General features: G+C 27.2%; 2 protein-coding genes across 6 annotated transcripts; one reads left to right on the top strand and one right to left on the bottom strand.

Annotated features, from left to right (window-relative positions):
- Nucleotides 1-1,027: 1,027 nt before the first annotated feature.
- LOC111034062 (solute carrier family 2, facilitated glucose transporter member 1-like) lies at nt 1,028-21,932 on the bottom strand. 5 transcript variants are annotated; one of them, XM_022315092.1, is made up of 14 exons: nt 21,178-21,932; nt 15,146-15,302; nt 14,147-14,214; nt 6,705-6,811; nt 6,525-6,629; nt 6,236-6,396; nt 3,347-3,471; nt 3,089-3,229; nt 2,831-2,968; nt 2,531-2,706; nt 2,077-2,295; nt 1,892-1,994; nt 1,661-1,829; nt 1,028-1,522 (listed from the first exon to the last, which is right to left on the bottom strand). In XM_022315092.1, the coding sequence occupies exons 3-14, from the start codon at nt 14,178-14,180 to the stop codon at nt 1,465-1,467; spliced, it is 1,536 nt and encodes a 511-aa protein (XP_022170784.1). In that variant the 5' UTR covers nt 14,181-14,214; nt 15,146-15,302; nt 21,178-21,932; the 3' UTR covers nt 1,028-1,464. The 5 variants fall into 5 exon arrangements, with proteins under 5 accessions (XP_022170784.1, XP_022170785.1, XP_022170786.1 ...); XM_022315093.1 differs by lacking the exon at nt 21,178-21,932 and adding an exon at nt 20,936-21,048; XM_022315094.1 differs by lacking the exon at nt 21,178-21,932 and adding an exon at nt 15,367-16,948.
- LOC111034063 lies at nt 3,626-6,281 on the top strand. Its single transcript, XM_022315096.1, has 4 exons — nt 3,626-4,095; nt 4,195-4,450; nt 5,359-5,850; nt 5,983-6,281. Exons 1-4 carry the CDS (start codon nt 3,851-3,853, stop codon nt 6,163-6,165), a joined length of 1,176 nt encoding a protein of 391 aa, XP_022170788.1. The 5' UTR covers nt 3,626-3,850; the 3' UTR covers nt 6,166-6,281.
- Nucleotides 21,933-21,935: the final 3 nt, after the last annotated feature.

Below are 21,935 nucleotides of genomic sequence, written 5' to 3'. Positions count from 1 at the left end.
GACAAAGTAAACTTTTAATTTTATTGATGGGAAAATATAAAAAATAAAATAAATTACCTTTATATTATGTTTATAATATTATAAAGTATTTATTTTTTTTTATACAAATATAACTCGACAATTACACGGAAATAAATATGCATTTTAATAGGTTAGTATTATTTAAGTAACTTAAAATACTATATTCGTGTATCTATGTAATTTCTTTTTATTGATTTTAAGCATTGGCAACTATAGACATCACTATTTTTGTAGGGATGGTTGGTTGAGGAACACGTATGTTAGGAGAGAACCCATCCGGGAACTATAGCAATGTCCGCCAATGTTTGATATCGGAAAACGTTAGTGATTGAGGCCAATCTTCGAGCCACACCACTACACCAGACCGTATATATATAGGTACAATTAAAAATAAAATTAATTTTTCCACATTTGTTAATAAATAGGTTAGGTTAGGTTAGGTTATATTGTATATATTGTATATATTGTATATATTGTATGAATAAATAGACTATGTAGCAATAAAATATATAAACAAAAATACTAGTGGTATTAATATATATTATTGGTGCAGTCCTTATATACGTAAAAATAAGTATAAATTCAATATGTCTATAGTTAAATATTATGAAAAATAATAGATACGCGGTCCCTCCTCATGCAGTGACTTAAAATTGGAGGAACTTCTAAGTTAATGGCATAAAAGATAAAATAATGGGTATACAACGAGTCACGAGATGTAAAATTAATAACTAAAATATGAATACAATTTATTGAACATCAAAACTAATTCAAAAGGTAATTATGTTCACCAACTATATCTTCTAGATATCTTACACAATACAAATAAAGAACAAAAAATAATGATCCTTGGTTTGGGTTTTTTGTTTTTAAATGTTATCAAAAACTATTACAAGAGCGCCCGCTGGTGGATGCCGGAGGACATGCCCTAACACTATTTTAGTTAATATTAATTTTAATTGTTTTCATACAACGTGCTGTGTTATTAGATATACTTTTGATTTTGCCCCCCCCCCCCTAGCTAGGGTTTATAATTCTACTGGCGCGCTTGTGTAAAATATGCAATGTTTTTTATTTCCAAACTATAAAAATTCTAGGTGACACTGTACTAAAGGTTACTGCCCCAAGTGTAAATTCAATTTTATTTAAAACCAATACTCTAAAGATGGTTTTTACAGTTAAAAAGGGAGCTTTGTTAGAAAAATAATATCTCTCATATTATATATTCAACTAATAATTATCTGTTAAGCTATGCACTGAACTTAAATAACAAATCGTATAAATGTTAATAAATGAAAATGAACAATTTCGTCTAGATTCATATTACAATAGTTAAACTCTTCTATTGTTATATACGTCTTAAAGATAATGAAATCGCAGGCAATAATAATTTTTAGTATAATATATATTAATATCGAAGTGAAATGAATAAAATCTCGACTCTTATTCACTATCGGCACTCTGTTGGCCGAAAGATTGTTTGGTTTCTGGAACCACTTTCCTGTATAGATTATGTAAAATATACACAATAATTAATATTAAAATACATGCATTATACTATTTATAAATGCATACATAATTTTTAAAATTAATATTTAATATAGCAAGTATACTATACAAATTAATTTTAAACACTAACCATGTAAATATGATTAAAAATACGGTGAACACGATGAATGGAAGAAAAGAGTATTGTTTGAGAACAAGGTTGACAAAAGGAAATGCAAGTCCAACCAAAAAATTTCCAGACCAATTAGCAACACTCATTGCTGACATTATAATAGGCCTGGGTCCAACATCGGTTAATTCTAAAAAGTGTTCAGGTTATAATTTTTAATACTTAAAATTAAAAGTAATATTTATAACTCACCTGATCCAATAAAAAACGGGATTGGCCCTAATCCAAATCCATAGAACAAAACGTAACCAATAACAAAAAGTATCAACAAATACGATATTCCTGGTATTGTACCCTAAACACATTTATTTTAAACGTTAACATAAATTATATTGAATAATTAGTAAGCCAATAATTTCTATAATTGAAATTCTTACAATAGACGATAAAATCATTGAAGTCATTAACGCTGTGAGCATAAATACACAAATGGTGCTGCTAAATAATAGCAGTGTCTTGCGTCCAAAGTTATCAATAAATGTAGTTGATAAAATAGTTACAATGAAGTTTATTACTCCTGTGCTTAGATTTCCATATTGAGCACCAGCTGTGCTCATGCCTGCATTTCTGAATATCGACGTAGAGTAATAAAACACCTACAATTATTTAAATATAGTTATGTACTGAAGAAATATTAAGACGTTAAATAATAATTGGCACAACTTGTCTTTTGAATAAGGGAGAGCATAGGTTAACTAAGGTAGGGCAAAATAATCGTAGGCCAATACAAAAAATGAAAATGAAAATTGATGATCATATTGAAGGGGTCTAATGACACAAAGTCATTCCCCTCTTAGTCGCACCGATTTTTATATAACATTATATTATTACTGCATTAATTCCAGACAGTTGTTGACCCAACATTACTATGCAGGTGATTATTATGGCTTTACGGCTAGAAGGTTCACTGATAACCTTTCTCAGCGTCCACCTTTCAGGAGAAACAAGTAAATTTTCTAGTTCCCATCTTATATCAGATATTGGCTTTCCTCTTAAATTGCTTAGTTCTAAAAATGATGAACAAATGATGAAATCAAATTTCTAAAAATAAATATTTTATTTGTTTTAAACTCAATAATACCTAACCTTATGAATTATGATAAGTGGTAACGTTTAAATAATAGCTAATACCTGATAATGCTTTGCTGTGTTCATTGCGTACAGTATACAAGTATTTAGGACTTTCGGGAATAAATTTTAAAGTAGGAAGTGCTAATAATACCCAACCTCCATACAGACTAAATAAGTAATGCCACGATGATTCATTTCCTAAAAAACATAGGAAAGTCTATTAAGTATTAAAATTGTTTGATCAAGATCTTAATATATTTTGAAAAGTATGAAATAATGTTGAATTCATTCTTATCAATAACTACAATATTGACCAACCTAAGATATTTCCCAGGCCTAAAAACTGAGACAACACCACGCCAAAGTTCAAACCTACAGTAAACATCACACCGAATAAACCACTTTTATTGGCCGGTGATAACTCTAATAAATACATAGGTACCATCGCCATTGTGAGGCCTAGAACAAAAAATTAACAGTATGGATGAAATTTAAATAATATAATCAGTTTAAGAATATATTGATATATTTATATGTTGTTAAATAATATTCAAAACAAGTAATGATAAGACTTACCAGCGGATAGACCAGATAAAAGTCTTGCAATAAAAAATAATTCTACAGAGGCTAACGATTTAGAACTAAAAAATAGAATACCAGATACTAAATTAATCAGGTATATAAGTTGTAAAGTTCCTTTCCTGGAAAAAAAAAACAATTATACCATGTTAACTGAAGTTTTTTATTATAAATTATTTAAAATTAATGATATTAACTATATTTATATCAGAAAGCATATTAATATTATGTGTACAATAATTTATTATCATATATCTATGACATATGTTACCAGGATTCATATAAACTTTATTTTAATAAAATCACTGAAAAAAAATAAAACATATTTATATCTATTAATTATAGTACCCATAGTTAATAAGATTAAGATAATCTGTTTTGTAACCAAAGAAACATTATATTAAGTAGGCAAGCCTCATACTTTCAAACAATTTGTCTAAGTACATAAAATATGATGTGTTCTATTAGCACACATTTTATATTAAAACTAATGATAATATTATGAGACCTTATTTTGGTTTTTTCATAATGTATTATGCTAATATCTACGTTATTTCTCAAAATATAGAACGCAATGGTTCAAATATTTTCAAGCCACACATGTTAAATGGACATTATATTGAATGGCCAAATAAAAAAACGGAAGCCGATTATTTACACGATAAACGCTGTATACCAAAAAATATAATTTTCACCCGGTTTCAAATTTGTGGAAATCAAGTGATTTTAGTTTCACCACGTTACAAGTAAAACTTATATTTCATATATTTCCAATAAGCTAAAAAATAAAGTAAAAACTGTATGAACGTCATTATTAAGATAAACTATAAAGTCTAATGATTTAGGGAAGGTGTGCCATTCACGTTGAGTCAATTAATTCTCTACGATAAAGATGAATGTTACAACTATGTGCGACCGTTTCCTAACTTAGAGAAGAATGTTGCAGATGACAATAAATCCATTATAAATGCCATAGACATATACATGGGTCAAAATGGTATAGTTTGGGTATTGGATATAGGGATTATAAATACCTTAGACGAAACTACAAAGACAGAATCCGATGCAAAAATATTGGGGATTGACTATGGAGATGGACGTGTAGGTTACAAAATACCATACGTATACCTATGCATAACTATCGTAGCGTAGATATAAAAGATACGGATCGACAGGTCGTTCGTAATGTTTTAAAACTTATTGGAGACAGTGTGTTTTTTTGAAGGTTAGATTAAGTTATTATAAAGGATAACAATAACTCCACAATTTTCTTATACTCTACGCAGAATTGAAATGTATGCCTATATTATTTTAATATACATTATTATAATTAATTATTGAATTACAACATGTACAACATTTACAACATTACTGTCTTGTGTTAATTTTATGTTTAGTTCAAATATATTTTTAGAACCCATATAATCATATACCCTGCAGGTTTATCTGAGTGTTCGAAGAAAAATAAATGTATTTTTAGTAATCGTTCATTCACATATTATATTCCTAATCAAAGAGAAAAAATATGTTTTATGATTATATTTCTATATTCCAGCTAATAATTGTATATCTCTCATACAAATGCAGTGAGTAACGAGCAACAGACTATAATTTTTTACACTTTAGTCATAAAAAAATATCGCATTCAATTTTTACGTTCAGATTTATTTGTTTTGTTTAAGTCAACACGCAATATGACATCAGCGTTTAGTCACAAATACAATGTTTGATTTCGTTTTTACTATACATATATTTTTTGTCGTAAAGCAAATATAGGTTTTGTAATGTTATGCTTATACCAGGAACAAGACAATATATGCAAACGTATAGTACCTATTGTACCAACGTATAGTGCACTTTTATTCAAATTATAAATATTTGCTTATCAAAATGTCCAAATAAAATAATATTTTATACAATATTAAAACTTACAAGCCAAGTTATTAGTTTAATTCTTAACTCAGTACAATATTTAAAAAATGATATATTTATATTTTTAAATGTTTCAGATAGTACATAGCATACCTCTCAGACCGTTAATATGTCGCACTCGCAGTCGACTACAATACTTAGTTGTCGAGTATGATAACGTAAGCAATGATAAACCAATAATTTATATCGGAGACGGAGGTACTCGTTCAATTATTGTATGGAACGTTCAAGTCAACGAAGGCTATAGAGTAAAATTGCCATATTCTGCAACTACAACTTGTACCGATTTTTCCACGGAAGATGTGTTTTATCTAGTCTTGATTGAAAATTTTAATTCCAATTACCTGTATTTTACATATTTATCGAGCACGGATATGTTTAAAGTACGCACCAAAGACTTACAAAAACGAATTAATCCGAAATGTATAATTGATGTTGGACGGAAACCTTGCAAAATGGTAGTTTTAGGAGCCGCATATGGGTCAGTGATGTATTTTCGAATAAAAGGAATGAACCATTTATATAGTTGGGATACAAAAGAAAGTTTTTTAGAAGAAAACATGAAAATGGTAAATTCATACCAGCCCTATTACTTACCTACCATAATAATAATAATAATAATAATAACATTATATAATACACAATTTATAATAGCAACTGTCACTGTCACTTATCAGTATCAAAGATAATGTAAATTTTAGGTAAAGAAAAGTGTAGACTGTCGTACAATAACACATATAGATGTTGACAATGACGGTGTTCTGTGGAAATTAGAGAGTAACCATGAAGATTACTTAGTTAACATGGTAGGGTGTTACGGTGCTAATATAATGCTCTCACCTATAGTCGGGAAATCTGTACCTCCACAACTGGATCAAAATTAACTGGCCAAGTAATATTGCACAACTATAAAAATGTGGTATTTAAAATAACTATAACTATAAAATAACTTACCTGCCGAATACATTTGCTAATTTACCACCAGCTACACCACCAATAATGCCACCAATCAAGAATATGGAAACTAGAATAGACCAAAGGCCATCAAGTTGAGCAGATGAAAATTGTACGGCATAGCGATGCATGATCGTTTCATTACACCATTGTTTCAATACCTATAAGTTTAAATTTTGTTTTGTCATAGTCTGTTAATTTTCGTCTTATCACATTTAATACTAAACATAAGAACTTAAATAAAAACGTTAACAATTCAGCTAAACTTAAATTAAACTTGAACACTAACTTCTGCAGGGGCATTTACTACTCCAGTGTTGTATCCGGCAGGAATTGAACAGCCTAAACTAGTACTTATTGTTGTTATGACTAGAATCCATGAGACTTTAGTTGTCTAAAATCAAAAATAAAATAAACTAATACATCAATATATATATATGTTAAAAGTAAATTATTAAAAATGAATTACTTTGTCAATGTGTTCTTGATCACCGAGTAAGTAATTCGGACCTAGTTCTTTATTCTCATTATAGTTATCTTTATTTACTATCATTTCATTTTCCATATTGGACGTACCTGAAAAGTTATATGATTGTTTTTTATATAATATCATAAGTAATGGACAATTTAATAGTAATCATAGATCATTAAAAAAATAGTGTTAAAATAAATAAATATGTGGCATACATATGTATGTACCTAGTATTGAACCTATTACACCTATACCAATAATATATTAAAACATTTTCAATAAATGTACATATTCATATAGGTATATGTATTTTTACATATTAAGTTTCAGAAAATGTTTTTACCTTACAAAAATATTTATTTTTATTTTATACTAATATTGATTTTTATTTTTTTTATTTGTTCAATGTTCCATGATATCTTGTATATATTTTAAGTTTTCGATTATAATATTATTATAATTGTTCATTACATATTATATGTTTATTGTATCAAGTGAACCAAAAGCCGATGCAAATTTTTCCTATGTATTATAAACTATAGAGTTCGACGTTTACAGCTATAATGGAGAACCGTGTACCTATGCACTATGGATGATAATATGTGAAATATAGTATAATATTTTTGTCAATAACTGTCAGACAGATAACTCATTTTGTAACCGACGAATAAAAAAACCATAATAATAAAATAAAACAATAGAATATACCTATTACATTTTATAATAATTATGGAAAGCTTGCAGTATGACTCATTGCGTATGTTATACAACACTAAAGTGTCTGCCATCAAAACTTTATTATGATGTTATGTCATAATTATAAGTACACGATAACAGGAAAAATACCGCTCAAAGTTAAAATAAAAACAAAAAAAATAATGTCCCAATAGTAAAGTTTTATTGCTTTTGATTTTATTGCATATACACGAGGTCCCTAGAGGATTTACAAGGACAACGAATGGGGCACACTCTCGCTCGACGTATTTATTTTTTTTATTTTTTTTCAAAATGTTTTCTTCTTTTCCGGGGTAGGACGCATGATACTTTATTATTTATTTGTTCACCTATTTTTTAAATTTTTTTTATTTGTGTGATCACAATTTTTATTGGCACCGTTGTATCGTAGTTGAGAGTTGTTCCCTCCCGTATTCACGGCAATACAAATGAAATTATGGCGAATAAGTCCTGCAGGACCTAATAATATTTCCTATGCATCCAACCGATGTCGTGCATCTACATATTAAGTCTGCAGGCGTGAGTGTGTGTAGCGGACATACATAATAATGTAAACATACTTTGATATTTATTATTATATTTACTGCTAGAGAATGTTTTAATATTTTTTCAACCCCTAAAGGTATAGCTATAAAGCGTAGTTCACAAATGCAACATTTTTTCAGCTCACGATAAACCAATATTCTTTTTTTTCATTTAAATGGTTGCCATTGGTTAAATATTACATTAACTACTATTACAATTAGTAGAAATATAATGTCATGTATGATATATTACATTTCTTTGGCACGGACAACATAGGGAAGGATATTGAATTTTCGTAAATAATTACGATTATAGTTTTCGAAATATTCTATCGTAGATTTTTTTTAAAGCTATACAATGAAGAATATAACTAAATAATTATTATAAATATATATTACGTTATATTGATAGTTATATTGAGTTCAGTATATCAGCATGCTAAAATACGTTTATCCATCTAAATAATATAAGCATTTATTCTTTAATAATGGTATAAGCTGTAGGATACTATAAACGTCTAAATAACCAAGTTTACAGATACAGAAAATTACAGGCATATTGCTACAATATCTGAATAAAATGTTATGAGGAAAATGATTGTAAAAATTATACTAGTTGTATTGATGCAAGGGTACACAAAGGAATTATGAGACCATAATATTCAGCTAACCAAAATACACACAACCGACATTTAAAACTAAATCTTATAAAATATTGAGGAAGTATCTCTAGACCCTAAATATATAACCGATATAACCGGATATTGCCAGCTAATTATTATGCCTGGTGATAAAAAAACAATGACAGTGAATAATTAGATAACTATAAACTATAATATATCCATTATCCAGTCAAAAGTTACATTGATTATATTTTTAATTCTATATAATAGTATAGTAGTATAGTAGTATAGTAGTATAGTAGTATTATAGTAGTATAGTAATATTCATAAGTTTATTAATACATTTTATACTATTGTACTCATGAAATAATGAATGCTTATTATGTAACATTATGACGGTTGAAGAGGATTAAATATTGACATAGGTATAGTCGAATAACTTATGTATGATGTATATGTTGGGGGGAGGGGGAGAGGGGGAGGAATCAAGTGAATATTCTTTCTTTCCAGGTATATTTTAATTTTTTCATAATCACTATTATTATTTCGATTAATTCACACATATCTATCAAATTTTTCATAAAATAATCAACAATAGGTATTGGTGTTTACCAAGTCCATTATAAATGTATTATAATATTAGTATAATTGGCTTACCAGTTACACATTTTATGGCTTTGTTGTTAAATATTTAAATAAATCATTAAATAACTGACATAGTCTACAGAAATGAATTATTACAATTTACGTACACTTCCACGTGATACCAGTCACTTACCCGGTATATTAAAACAACATGCTGTAGTTGCATTACTAGGTAACTGGGCTGTGCGTCACTCGGTAGTAGCATCATGCTCAACGAAGTTTAAATACGCTTATATATCGTAGGTTACTAGGTTAGTTTAAGACTTGAGTGCATGGTGAACACTCGTCTATCTTATCGTTCCCTAGCTAGTAAAGTAAAATTACATTATAAACGTTGATACATGTAATATGAAAATTCTTAATAAAAATGACTCCAATGAGTATTGCTCATTGCAGTATTATTTTCAGTAATTGTCAATCACTTATGAATATTTATTAAGTTTTCCAAAATTAACAAAATTATCTTTAAATGTCAAATTAAACATATGACTTATGAATTATGATGCTTAAGCATAACCTAAAAATCTATATTTATATACATATATTGAGATTTATATTTATATTTATTTATTTTCAGATACCTGGATTACCAGCGGTAAGTCGTAAACCATAATATACATTTGCATAATATTTAAAAAACAATTTCAAATAATTTAACTTAAATAAACACTAAACAGTATAATTATAAGCAATAAAAATATATAAATGCAGACAAATGTGCCTAGGTATACAATATAAGCCTGATAAAATGTATTACACGGTATCAACCATCAAAATATTTTAAAAATGGGAAGTATCCGTAATTCACACACATTGCATTGTAGGCCCTCACACGAACATGTTCACTGAGGCCCATTATCTTTTTGAAGAATAAATAAAAAATTACCTACTTATCGTACAAGGCTAATAATTAAGTATGTTAACTGACGAAATTGTACCATCAAACTTTTTTAAAGTTCAAATCTGTTTAAAACAGAAACTACGATTTTTAAAGATAAGCCAAGAACTTTCCGAACGTGATCAAAATAGGTTTCAAATTTTGACGAAATATGAAGATTTTCATTCACTCTTCCCTAACTTTATAGTGATATGTTATATCAACATTTTTATAATAAATTAAGGATTTGTTAGAAATCATTTAAAAATTAAAAAATTCAAGAGCATAATACATAATAATTATAGGTGAATTATAGTTTAGGCTATAAATAGCAATTTAAAAGTAAGCCAATTGGAAAATTAAATTATTGACTGTATTAATTATTAAATGATTTATTTTAACGCTTACAGCCTATTTAAGCGACAAGAAATTGCTCGTTAAATAAAAATTATCCTCATGTATTTCTAAAATGTTTTAGAAAACTTATCAAATACTTTAAGTAAAGTATACAAAATGAAAATTCTTAAGACATAGACAATTCGTTCTTAAGAATAAAAACCTTATGAGAAATGCACTTCACTGGCCCATACTTCATAAGGCATAAGTTACAAGCAATGTCTACGGATATCACCGCTATAATCGCAATGCATCTATTAAAAAATACAATCATTTTGGAAGTATAGGTACCTAGTATAAGACATTATCTAGCCTACTAAGAATAATAAAACAATATAAACCAATTTTTTTTTAACTTCAACGGATATTAACTTTCAAGCTTCAACTATACGTATATTTATAAAAAATGTAAACTATGAACATTATGTTTTGTAGATTTAGGTACCTATATTAAGTTGGGTATAACGCAGATACAAAAATAGAGGATTGATGTACTATGTATAGTACTGTAGTTATAATTTAGTATGTAGTTATTGCCGTAGTTTTTTAAGTATTATAGTTATATTATAACTATAAAACAGCTAATATGTTTTTATAACAAAATTATCAAAATATGTATAGTCCGTCATAAATTAATAATTTATTTTATTATAGATGTTGAAGCTTTTGATAAAAAAAAATCAAACTTATTTATTTACTAACATTTATTTTGCACTTACATGTGATTTGAAGTTGATATATTAAGTGTGTGTCCAATTACCAGAGTAACTAGTAGGTAATTACTAATTTGATATTAGAGAATAATGTTGGTGAAAAATCAATTTCTGTTAATAAAAAAATAGATAACTATAATATATCCAACCATAAACTATGTAATATAAGTCAATGCACTACTGTACTCATGAAATGATTGAATGCTTATTGTTTAAGAACGCCAATTGAAGTGGGTTCAATCATGAGAGAAATAACTATTTGATTAATAAATAATTTAATATCACATTTTATTTTTTGGTGATGGCCTCGAAGTATTCATCCATAATTAATATATTTCATACTAAAATTTATTTATTTACTAGTCTATGAATTAAATGCAAAATAATAACAATAGTTACCGATTAACGAACATGATACCTACTTGATTATTAATAACTGACATTAAATTATAATTTTAATTGTAAATATATTTGTAATAGCACCTGGTGTGCTGAAACATTTTTAAAGAATAAATAAAAAAAAAAAATTATAATTTAAAAGTATTTTATTTTATTTTTATTAACAATACAACAACTTTGTTTATAACAGTTTAAGAAATAGATCATAATTTAAATGCGTGAAAATGTGAAATACTCTTTGGATTATTTCAATATTTCTTAATGGCCATGTACCAATGATGTGCGCAGTTCAATAGGTACAAGGTACCTCAATAAATAATTTACCTGATCATGTATTAATAAGTAAAAAATGACTATTATAATGATATTTATTTTATTATTCTGAATTCAAATAATTCATAATTTGTTTTAACAATATATTTTTTTAGGGTTTAAATCCTCGAAGTTGTATCTAATATAAATATAATGCATATAATACAAAATATTGGTTTTGACTTTGGTATATTATCAGTCATCTTAGTATACAAAATGGTTAATATTATATATTAATAATTAAAGAATAAAGATACACTACATATACAATCAACATATTAATAATAGCATACTTATAATTTTTATAGTAAAAACAATTTAAAATAAGTCCTATTATTTATTTATTTGTTTAAAGCTTTGAAGGCTCAAGTACAATATAAGAATACATAATTAACGGTTAGTATGAAGTAAAGTAAAAATAACATATTAATATTTAATTACTTAAATAGGTATTAACATTTGCAGTGAAATAAAATAATACATGAAAAAAAGAAGTATATATAAATATAGGTCCATAAATTGTATATTGAATTTGTAAAAAGTTTTTCAATGGATTGCATTTTTGTGCACTGCGATCAACCGAGATATTAAAACTGTATGATGTTCGGTGATGTTTATAGAGAAGATAGGACAGGAACAAGACAAGTATTGAGAGACATGGAACTGTCCTAGATCCAGCAGCTCAGAACAAGATATAGTTCCGTTTACCAGTTTGGACATGAAGTAAACATCATTGCGTCGTTGTCTTTTGTCCAGATATTGCAAGTGGAGGCCCTTTTGAATCATAATTAGAGGTATAGATAAGGATTGAGAAAGGTCATCAGTTATACGTTGAAGTTTGTAGCCAATAAATCGTAAAAATCTTCTTTGAACACTTTCAAGTGATTCAGTCAAACCTATTTGCATCGGATTCCATAACTTGAGCAATATTCAAGTAATAGTCTAACAATTGAAACATATAGTGTTTTTAGACAGACGTTATTAGACAATTGTAATTAAAAAGCTCCATATAAAAGTGTATACATACTTGTAGATATTTAGATGTTAATAACTTAAATTAAATTTTCATAAAAACGTCGTCATTTTTTCATTATAAAGGAATAGCTTATCATAATTAGTTCGATCGAACACGGCAATATGCTGCATAAAAAAAACACGGACCAAAACATCTCACAACTCCATAAATCTTGAAGGAAATAAAACATCATCATGGTAGCCACGCCATGGCAAATCATAGCTGAGATAGGATAAGTTAAGAAAAAACAGATTTGTTGAGTATTATTGATTCAAAAATAATTACAAAATATAAAGAAAAAAGGATACATATAAAACCGTTTGTCGGAGAAAACATTGTTATACCACTCATAAATCCAAACATTTCGATACCAATGAAACCAATTGAAAGTGTGTAACCAATCATCAACCTAAATGTAAAGAATAAATTACCTATATTTATAGTAAGAAAAATCAAGCATTTCGTTTTATTATTGTTATTATATTCAATAATGTGTATATTACGACTTGTTTCATGTAAAGTAAGTGTTATTTAACAAAAAAAAAACATGTGCAATGTGCATATACTTGACGAAATAATTAAATGAAAATTATCAATTTATTATTCATTGAAAAAAATGAACAAATACACTGTCTGAAACAAAGTAAAAGCATATTGAAACAGTGTTTCTAAATTCATATTACGATAATTTCTTTAAAAGCCTATACATTGTAGTAGGTTATCATTATAGGAGAAAGGGTACCGGCAGCGACAGGTTACAGACCTTACAGTTAAGACATTTTATACAACTTAAAAATATAAATTGAATAACTCGAATATGTTTCAATACGTTTTTAAAGATATTCATAATTGCGGAAACTTGAAAGTCAATTTATGTGCAAAACATAACTGAAGTGCATGCAGTGTGCTAAAGATTTTTTTCAGCAAAATTATGTTATAATTCTCTAATATATTATATTTTTTTACCTAATGCTATACGTCTTAATAAACTGTGTTTAATATTTTACAAAACTATTATAGAATAACAACAAACCATGATCTAATATCGTGGCAAACGTATCAAATTAAACATTTTAATGTCTACAGTGAAAATATTATGCAATATACAAAAAAGTGCATCAATCAATACAATACATAAACTAATAAACAATATTGTCTTCAAAAAATTCTCTTTTTAGTAGGAATAACCTTTGAATTTACCTTTTGTCTTGTTCCATGTAAAGATCGTTGTCATAATCGTAAGGTAGACATGCTTTTACGTTTTGCTCCTATAAGTAATTGCGACCATTCGTAATTACATTCAATCATAATTAATTAATTTTACACGTGATGCCAAATTATAATCAAGTAAAGTAGCGTTGACTAAATTACTAAACATTTACGAGTAGTGTAATAATATCGGGATATAATACTGGGTAGTGGGTACTGATTGGATAATACATTTCGGTTAAAAATTAAAAATGTTAATAGCATTGCCACCAAAAATATGCATGAATACAAAATATACAAAGCGTCGGTATAATATATTATTATAACAAAACTGTTGCACACATAATTTCACTATAGGCCTGTAGGTAATAGTTACAGAGTGTGTGTCGTTACATAACATAACTTCGATTTCGACAACATTACACTATTATTACATACCTAGGTATATAGGTACATATCATTATATTTTAAACTACTAATCAAAACAGTCAGATTAATGAGATTTAAGAAATCAAATAATTATGATTTAAAAAAAAAACTTTTATATGCTCTATGGCGTCATGTTAATGTTTTTCTATTTTTCAGTCCTTGAACAAAAACTTTAATTGTTTATGTCTGAACAGTGAGCTGCAACGTGCGTCATTAGACACACGATTCAAATTTACGAGTAATTGATTATAAATCTCAATAGTTGTATTATATGCATCAGTACGTCAGTGGTTTTACACCTTGGATCGATCATAATTCATAATCCAGTGTGGGAATTAACAACTATTGAGATGATCCGTGACAAAGCAAATGCGTATGTAGTATGTACCTTAAATTAAATGATAAATAATATAATTGTATTGTGAAAATATTAATTGTGTGTCTATGCGTGGTTACTGAAGAGTTTTGGTATCAAGACATGAAGTCAACGCTACATACGTTTTATACCTAATATCATATGTTCATTTGATTTGGCATAACGTTTTTTTTAAAATGTCTTACCCTATGATTCAAAGCCATGACGAGCATTATAAAATGTGCAACGAGACATAAAAATCTGGCTGGAATAAGACCATCAGCACAAAACGTCGACATTTTTGAACAATAATATATGTATAATATATATTTAGTTTCACCGTGTTTTATCCAATATGCTTCCCTAAAGACGAAAAACTGAATTATTCAACACGTAAATTAACAATGTCTATAAAGCGTATAGCAACCTATTGAAAACCTTCACGTAGACGTATTTAGTACTAATGCATTTAATATCTGAACAATATATTCAACTCGAAAACAAATACAATGGGGAATAGGTAATATTTATGCTATGCAAATGGAAATAATTAGGTATTCGCTTAGTACATTTCCTGGGAATCTATAAGTACCTACTACTTATATGGATGTATATTTCTTTACATGATATTCAAAACCAGACGTATAATGACGTAGCAAGTATACAGGAACGTTGTACTTATTAGTCAGCCACATATAAAATAAAGCTATAGAACCATGTAGCTACTAACTGGTAATTACAGGTATGCGATAAACTAGGATTTATTTTCGGAGAAGAGTCTCGATAACTCGATTTTTTTCTTGCCCTTTCAAGTGTTTTTAAGTTATGTTTGAGAAAATACATAAGTCAAATTTATTTTTATTCTCCTTGAGATACGAGTTATCGAGATTCGACTGTACATAGGCGTAATCCGGGGGAAAATTCTTGGTGGGGGGAGCTGCGGTAAAACTAAAAATCTATTATGTATAGGAATGATAAGGAGGGGCTTACTTTTTCCCAATAAATAAATTAGTAGATATTATAGGCATAAGTTATTATTTTTTTTTAACAGACAAGATTAAAATTTAAAAAAAATAGTATACAAATACAAAGATCAAAAACTTATAGGTACATACTAACAAAAACAGAGTATATAAAGCAGTAAAAGATTCAATTTGAACTTATTGCAAGGCAGAAAAAAACCAATTCCTTCCCCAAGATAGACACTCCCCCCCCCAGATTACGCTTTTGCAATTGTAAATAATATACTATAATATAATCGAAACTATATTTACAGGAGGAAACTATACCGTTCCTTAGCACATGTTCAAATACTCGGAAAAAATAAAATGCATCTGAAAATTACAGGGTAGGACTGTAGGGATAAAAGTTTAAGCCCTGGTTACACTCACAATATTGTATTTTTAAAATTACTTGGCATTGTTTACTTTTAATTGAAGTACCAACTAATAACTATATCCAATTTTCTAGAAGAAGCTTCCTTTGAGTTGATGATAGATACAAACAAAACCAATGCGATGTTTGTCTAAATTATTATTTAATAATATATTTTCCATTGAAAAAATAAGTAAGTTCCTAATACAAGTTTATACGTGTACCTTAATTTTTTTTTTTAGTTTTGAGAAATAATTTTAAAGAAGTAAATAGCTTAGATAAGTTAGGCCAGTCAGACCGTTTCGAACTTAATTTCAATAGTTCATAGTTAAGGTACATAACATTACATACCTACCTATCATAATATTACACACATTTAAATTTAGTAAATGTATCCACCTATATGCTATATGTATTCATCATCTGTAGTGCCCATATTTTTTCACATACAAAATAAATAGTTTCGGAGGTTAAATAAATATGTATATACAGTACATATTTTTTTAAATTATTGAGTACGATACATTCTCCCTAACAAGTTTTTATACTGTATGGTGGTTCATATAATAATTTTTAATAGCGAGTCATAACCTTAAAAATTTTTAACATTCGTCATTCACCTGCAGATTTTTATTTTAACAAAAATGTAGATGCAAATAATCGTTAGAACACTCAATATATACAAACCGTAAGTAGGTTAATATAAATTTGTCATATTTCAAAGCTAGCAATTGGGAACCGCTGAATTTAAAGATACCTACAACAAAAATCATACCAAAGAGATTCAGTTTATAATAAATTTTAAGTATAAGTAACAAATAAAGAATAATTGCTATACCTATTTATCATATTTTAAGTTTAACGAATATAACATTTTAGAGCAACATTTTATACTACATAACAATTACAATGAACCTAGGTTGTTGTCAAATATTTTTTTATATTAATAATATTGTGATATTATTCATAAATATAGTTATGCAATTGACTATAAAGACAAACATAACTTATATTTTACACATTTGCAAGTTAAATTTGTTATTTCCTTAATAACCCAATTATATTGAGGTACCTACTAATCTGCGAGTAAAATGTTGATCACGTAATTAAATTTAGCACATAATACTTACATCTTATAAACGTCAATGTTAATTTTTGGGTTTAGAACTTATAATAGTAGCTTATTAAGTGTAAAACCTTGTAGCCCAATGTCACTCGTTAGTTATGTTTTGATAAAGACATAGAATGATAACAAATTTTTAATTTTTAATTTTTATAATAAAATATTTATCAGATATTATGTACAGTACCAATATTTAAAAAATGGAAACGTACGAATATCAAATAATAAATAGAATATAGGAATTAATTTTCATACTTCCACAATATTGAACCACATACGTTTTTTTAAATATTTAAAATTGGAAATAACGTTAACGAGTTTTAGCTAATCTTAAGCTAAATTATAGCTGTCTTTAAAATAAAATATCAAGAAACACAATTTAAAATTATGAAGCAATGTATATTATAGTAACGGCTATTCATTATTAGTTATTACCTGTTATACTTGAGTAGGTATATGTAATACAATAGTTTAATGTTGGTACAGGATTCAGCATTTTGAAAGTGCAAAAACCAATTTTATACGGAATCTACATATTATGTATTATAATAGATATACTTAGGAAAATGAGGAAGTTTTTTTTTTATAAAACTGTTATTATACTGTAAGAGTATATGACCGGGAAATTGAACACAAGGTTGTCCATAATATTATGTTATTATTACTATAATCAACTATAGCAGAAAAATCTAAAAAAAGCGATTATAAACATTTAATTTCATAAGAGTTCAAAGATTTTATTACATTTTTTATAACAATATGTTTATTACAAAATTGGTAACACTTTTCTCTTTTAATCGTATGATTAAATATGCATGTTGTAAGTACCTACTCTATTATATTATATTAGTATTTATAATAGTATTAACGAAAATATATAGCCTATAAATATATATATACCTAAAATATTTTTAAACAAATAAAACAAATTTCGATAAAAAGTTTGACCCCATCCTAATATGTCAGGTACGGTTAGAACTAGAACTTCACAGTTTATACATTGCATATTTGCATTTGATGTTGCACTTTTACATAAACAATAAACATACAGGACGTGTGTCACAGTTGTAGGGAAAAATTACAATTTACTTAGAGACCTTATGGTTAATCCACGAATACCCATTAAAGAATTAATATTTTACTACTTCATAAGAATTTATATTCTAGCATTATTGGTTTATTACACCATGGATTGAAATTTATGACATTATACAATTACTGAAGACATAATGTTTGTGTTTTTGGAGACAAGTTTTTTAATATTGTATTTTTAATATTTAATTTATAAATATTTTGTTTTTTTGTTGTCTAATTTAATAATTCTAACAATAAAATGTATGATTACATAGTTAAGTACTTATATGATTTTTTTTTTAAATACATTATATTTTCTTTTACATAGGTACCTAGTTAAAAACTATAGCACTCTACTCGATATTTTCCGACTACACGGAAAATCTATGAATCGTTATTATGTTTTTGTAAATAAGTAACCATAACAACGAAAACCTTATGAAAAAAAAAATTCAGCCCATATTTGACTTAAAAATATTAAAATAATATTAGATATAAATTATACCTAATATACAAAACGTGTTTTCGATGTTGCCGTGCATACGTTTTTACGAACCAACAATAAATAAAACCATTATGCACACGGAATGGCGATATAAATAGTGATTGTTTATAGACGTACATAGTTAATACTGTAACATGTGTTATATGTTTGTGTTATGCATTATACGGACAAAAGTTAAGGCCTAAAATATGTGTTTACAGAAAATCGAGGTGAGTCCGACGTCCGTTCAAAACATTAAAATGTCATAATACCACACGTAATAGCATTGAATGTAGAATATAAAAATGTTAATAGACAGTATAATTAATAATATATAGTAAATTAATCTCAAAAATAGGGTAATTTAATAATATGAATAAAACCATGTGTTATTCAAACTACCTACCCATTTTAAAAATTGGTTTAAATATTTTTTTTATTAAAAATTTAACTTTAAATTGTATATTATCATTATTACTGTCACCACAAAGTAAATAGTTCTATATCCTAGCAAGCGTCAAGTGCCGAAAATGTAATATCAATCACAAGAAAATACAAATAACAAAATGTCCAATACATGTTATACATATTACATTATGTTTTATAATTAATTATAAAATATAGAATAACATATATTAATAACAATAATAAGCATACTAAATAATATATATTTTTAATTTAGATGAAAGCCAGACACATAATACACGTACTCGCACCTATACACAATTGGACCTTAAGCATTGATGCATAAAATCAATAATATTCGAACCATTCAAGAATAATTACCGAACCACACCCTGCTACCATCCAACAATTATACATAAATATAATAATATAATCTTATGTACGAGTAATATTAGACCAACAATAATTGAACATAAATGGTGTACATTATAATTTATAAGGATACTAATTTCAAAGTTGGTGACGCAAAGCATACCCAAGTTCCCACGTAGTTCACCTATGTACAATATTATCCGACTTTAATGGTACCTACGTCAACATCGCGGAAACCAGTGATTACTGTATTATTAATTGTTATAATAAACTTATCTATAGCCTACACTCAGTTTTACTGTATACGACTATGGATAGGTTACCTAGTAAGGTTTTGTACTAAGGATAAACTATAAATTAATATAACCAGATAGATGTAATGTGTAGTATTATTAATAATAACAGTGCTTGGCTAAAAAAAAAATAGGTGTACCTAGTTTAAACTTGTTTTGTGATGAAAAAAAATTGTGAACCCTATTACATTTTTTATGATTTTTTATTATTTATACTTCGTATTAGAAATATATCTAACCTATGTAAGTATATAATCTATAATTCTATACAACTTGGTGAACTGATCTAATATAATAAATAAATAATTATCAGTCACCTAATTAAATATAATAATATAATATATTAATATGTGTTATTTTGGAGGACACTGGAAGTGCGTACTATGGAAAGCGACACCTAAAACATATTTATAGACTGTAGCAATTGCAAATGTAATACGTGTATAAGTGGTGTGCCGTATACTACATTCACTAATAGTTGGTATCATTGACCATTGTGGTCATTACGAATGTTAAAAATGTCTAAAAATGTAGGGGTTTTATGTGCTATAAGGTTATATTATAACAACTTATAAATTAAATAATACACATTAAATATATTTTTGAAATATAACGGGGTACCGAGGGGGCTACGGATATATTTTTCAGCAGTTTTTTAAACACTAGTGTTGAGAATTGAAAGTCTAATTGCCTAAATAATTAAAATTCTGATTTGAGATATTTAAGGTACTATACAAGGATTATACGATTATGCTCTAAACTATAGCAAATGAATGACGAACGCTAATGGAGCTATAAATATTCAAAAGAAATGAAATAATATATATTATACATTTATAACATTATAAGCACAGAAAAACAAGTTACTTACTCGAAAAACACATTGTAGTATAGATTATTCAAAATTAATTTAATAAAATAATAAGTTTCAGTTTTTAATTTTATAATTCACAGCAAATTTGTTATTTGTTATAAATTTATAATATATATAGACAGGTAGGTAGTATAAAAGGTGTATAATATACGAACTATCCAATAAAAACTTTTATTTGATTTTACATTATGATTAGGTAAGTGAACTAAGTCATACAGAAAAATGTAATATTACTTTACCTAATAGACTTCGCAGATCATCGTTGTTCATATTATTATGAGTCGCCATAGTAACCCGTCTAATATTAGTAAACAAATAGGTTACAATCACACCAACGTCGATTCACAGTAAATCGTGATTTGTTTTCCGATAAAAGGCCGCGTATGTCAATGTATTATTTTAATTAATGGCGTCACTTGAAATTGTTATGATAGGTTCTCGATTTAGGTTGTTTGGAGATTTTTGAAATTGTATTAACCACTAGAAATAAGCATTTATTTTTCCCTGAGAAGAACAACAAATAGTGACACTCCTACCCGATCAACTTTCTGCCTTATAGTTCATACCGTTATTCATTATGATATGTTATTACTGATAATTGATAACACAAAACTGATAAACCTATATGTGATAATAGTGTTTACGTACGAGAGCGCTCGGTTCGGTGTACTGGAGAATTACATCCTTAAGAAACATTTGAGGTTATAAAAAAAATAATCATCATTTATTATCGAAAAAAACAACAATAAAAAAAACCATAGTAGTATATTCTATATAAGCCAGAAGAGGACAAGAGGTGTTCAAGACTAATAAATACAAGTGTTGAAGTATATACAACTACGACTACATTAATTACTCATTAACTATTTTATTACTTTCTACGAATACGTTATTATTATTATTGTACAACTATCAGCTGCTGAAAAGCGTGTCCCAGTTTCGCTCTGTCTAAGTATTTTGCCGATTATTCCCTTTCTCTTCGAAACTAGTTTCAACG

This window comes from Myzus persicae, unplaced genomic scaffold (genome assembly GCF_001856785.1).
Source record: "Myzus persicae strain clone G006 unplaced genomic scaffold, MPER_G0061.0, whole genome shotgun sequence".
Taxonomy (NCBI): domain Eukaryota; kingdom Metazoa; phylum Arthropoda; class Insecta; order Hemiptera; family Aphididae; genus Myzus; species Myzus persicae.
Note: the sequence above shows the minus strand (reverse complement) of the source record. Positions and strands in the feature narration are given on the sequence as shown.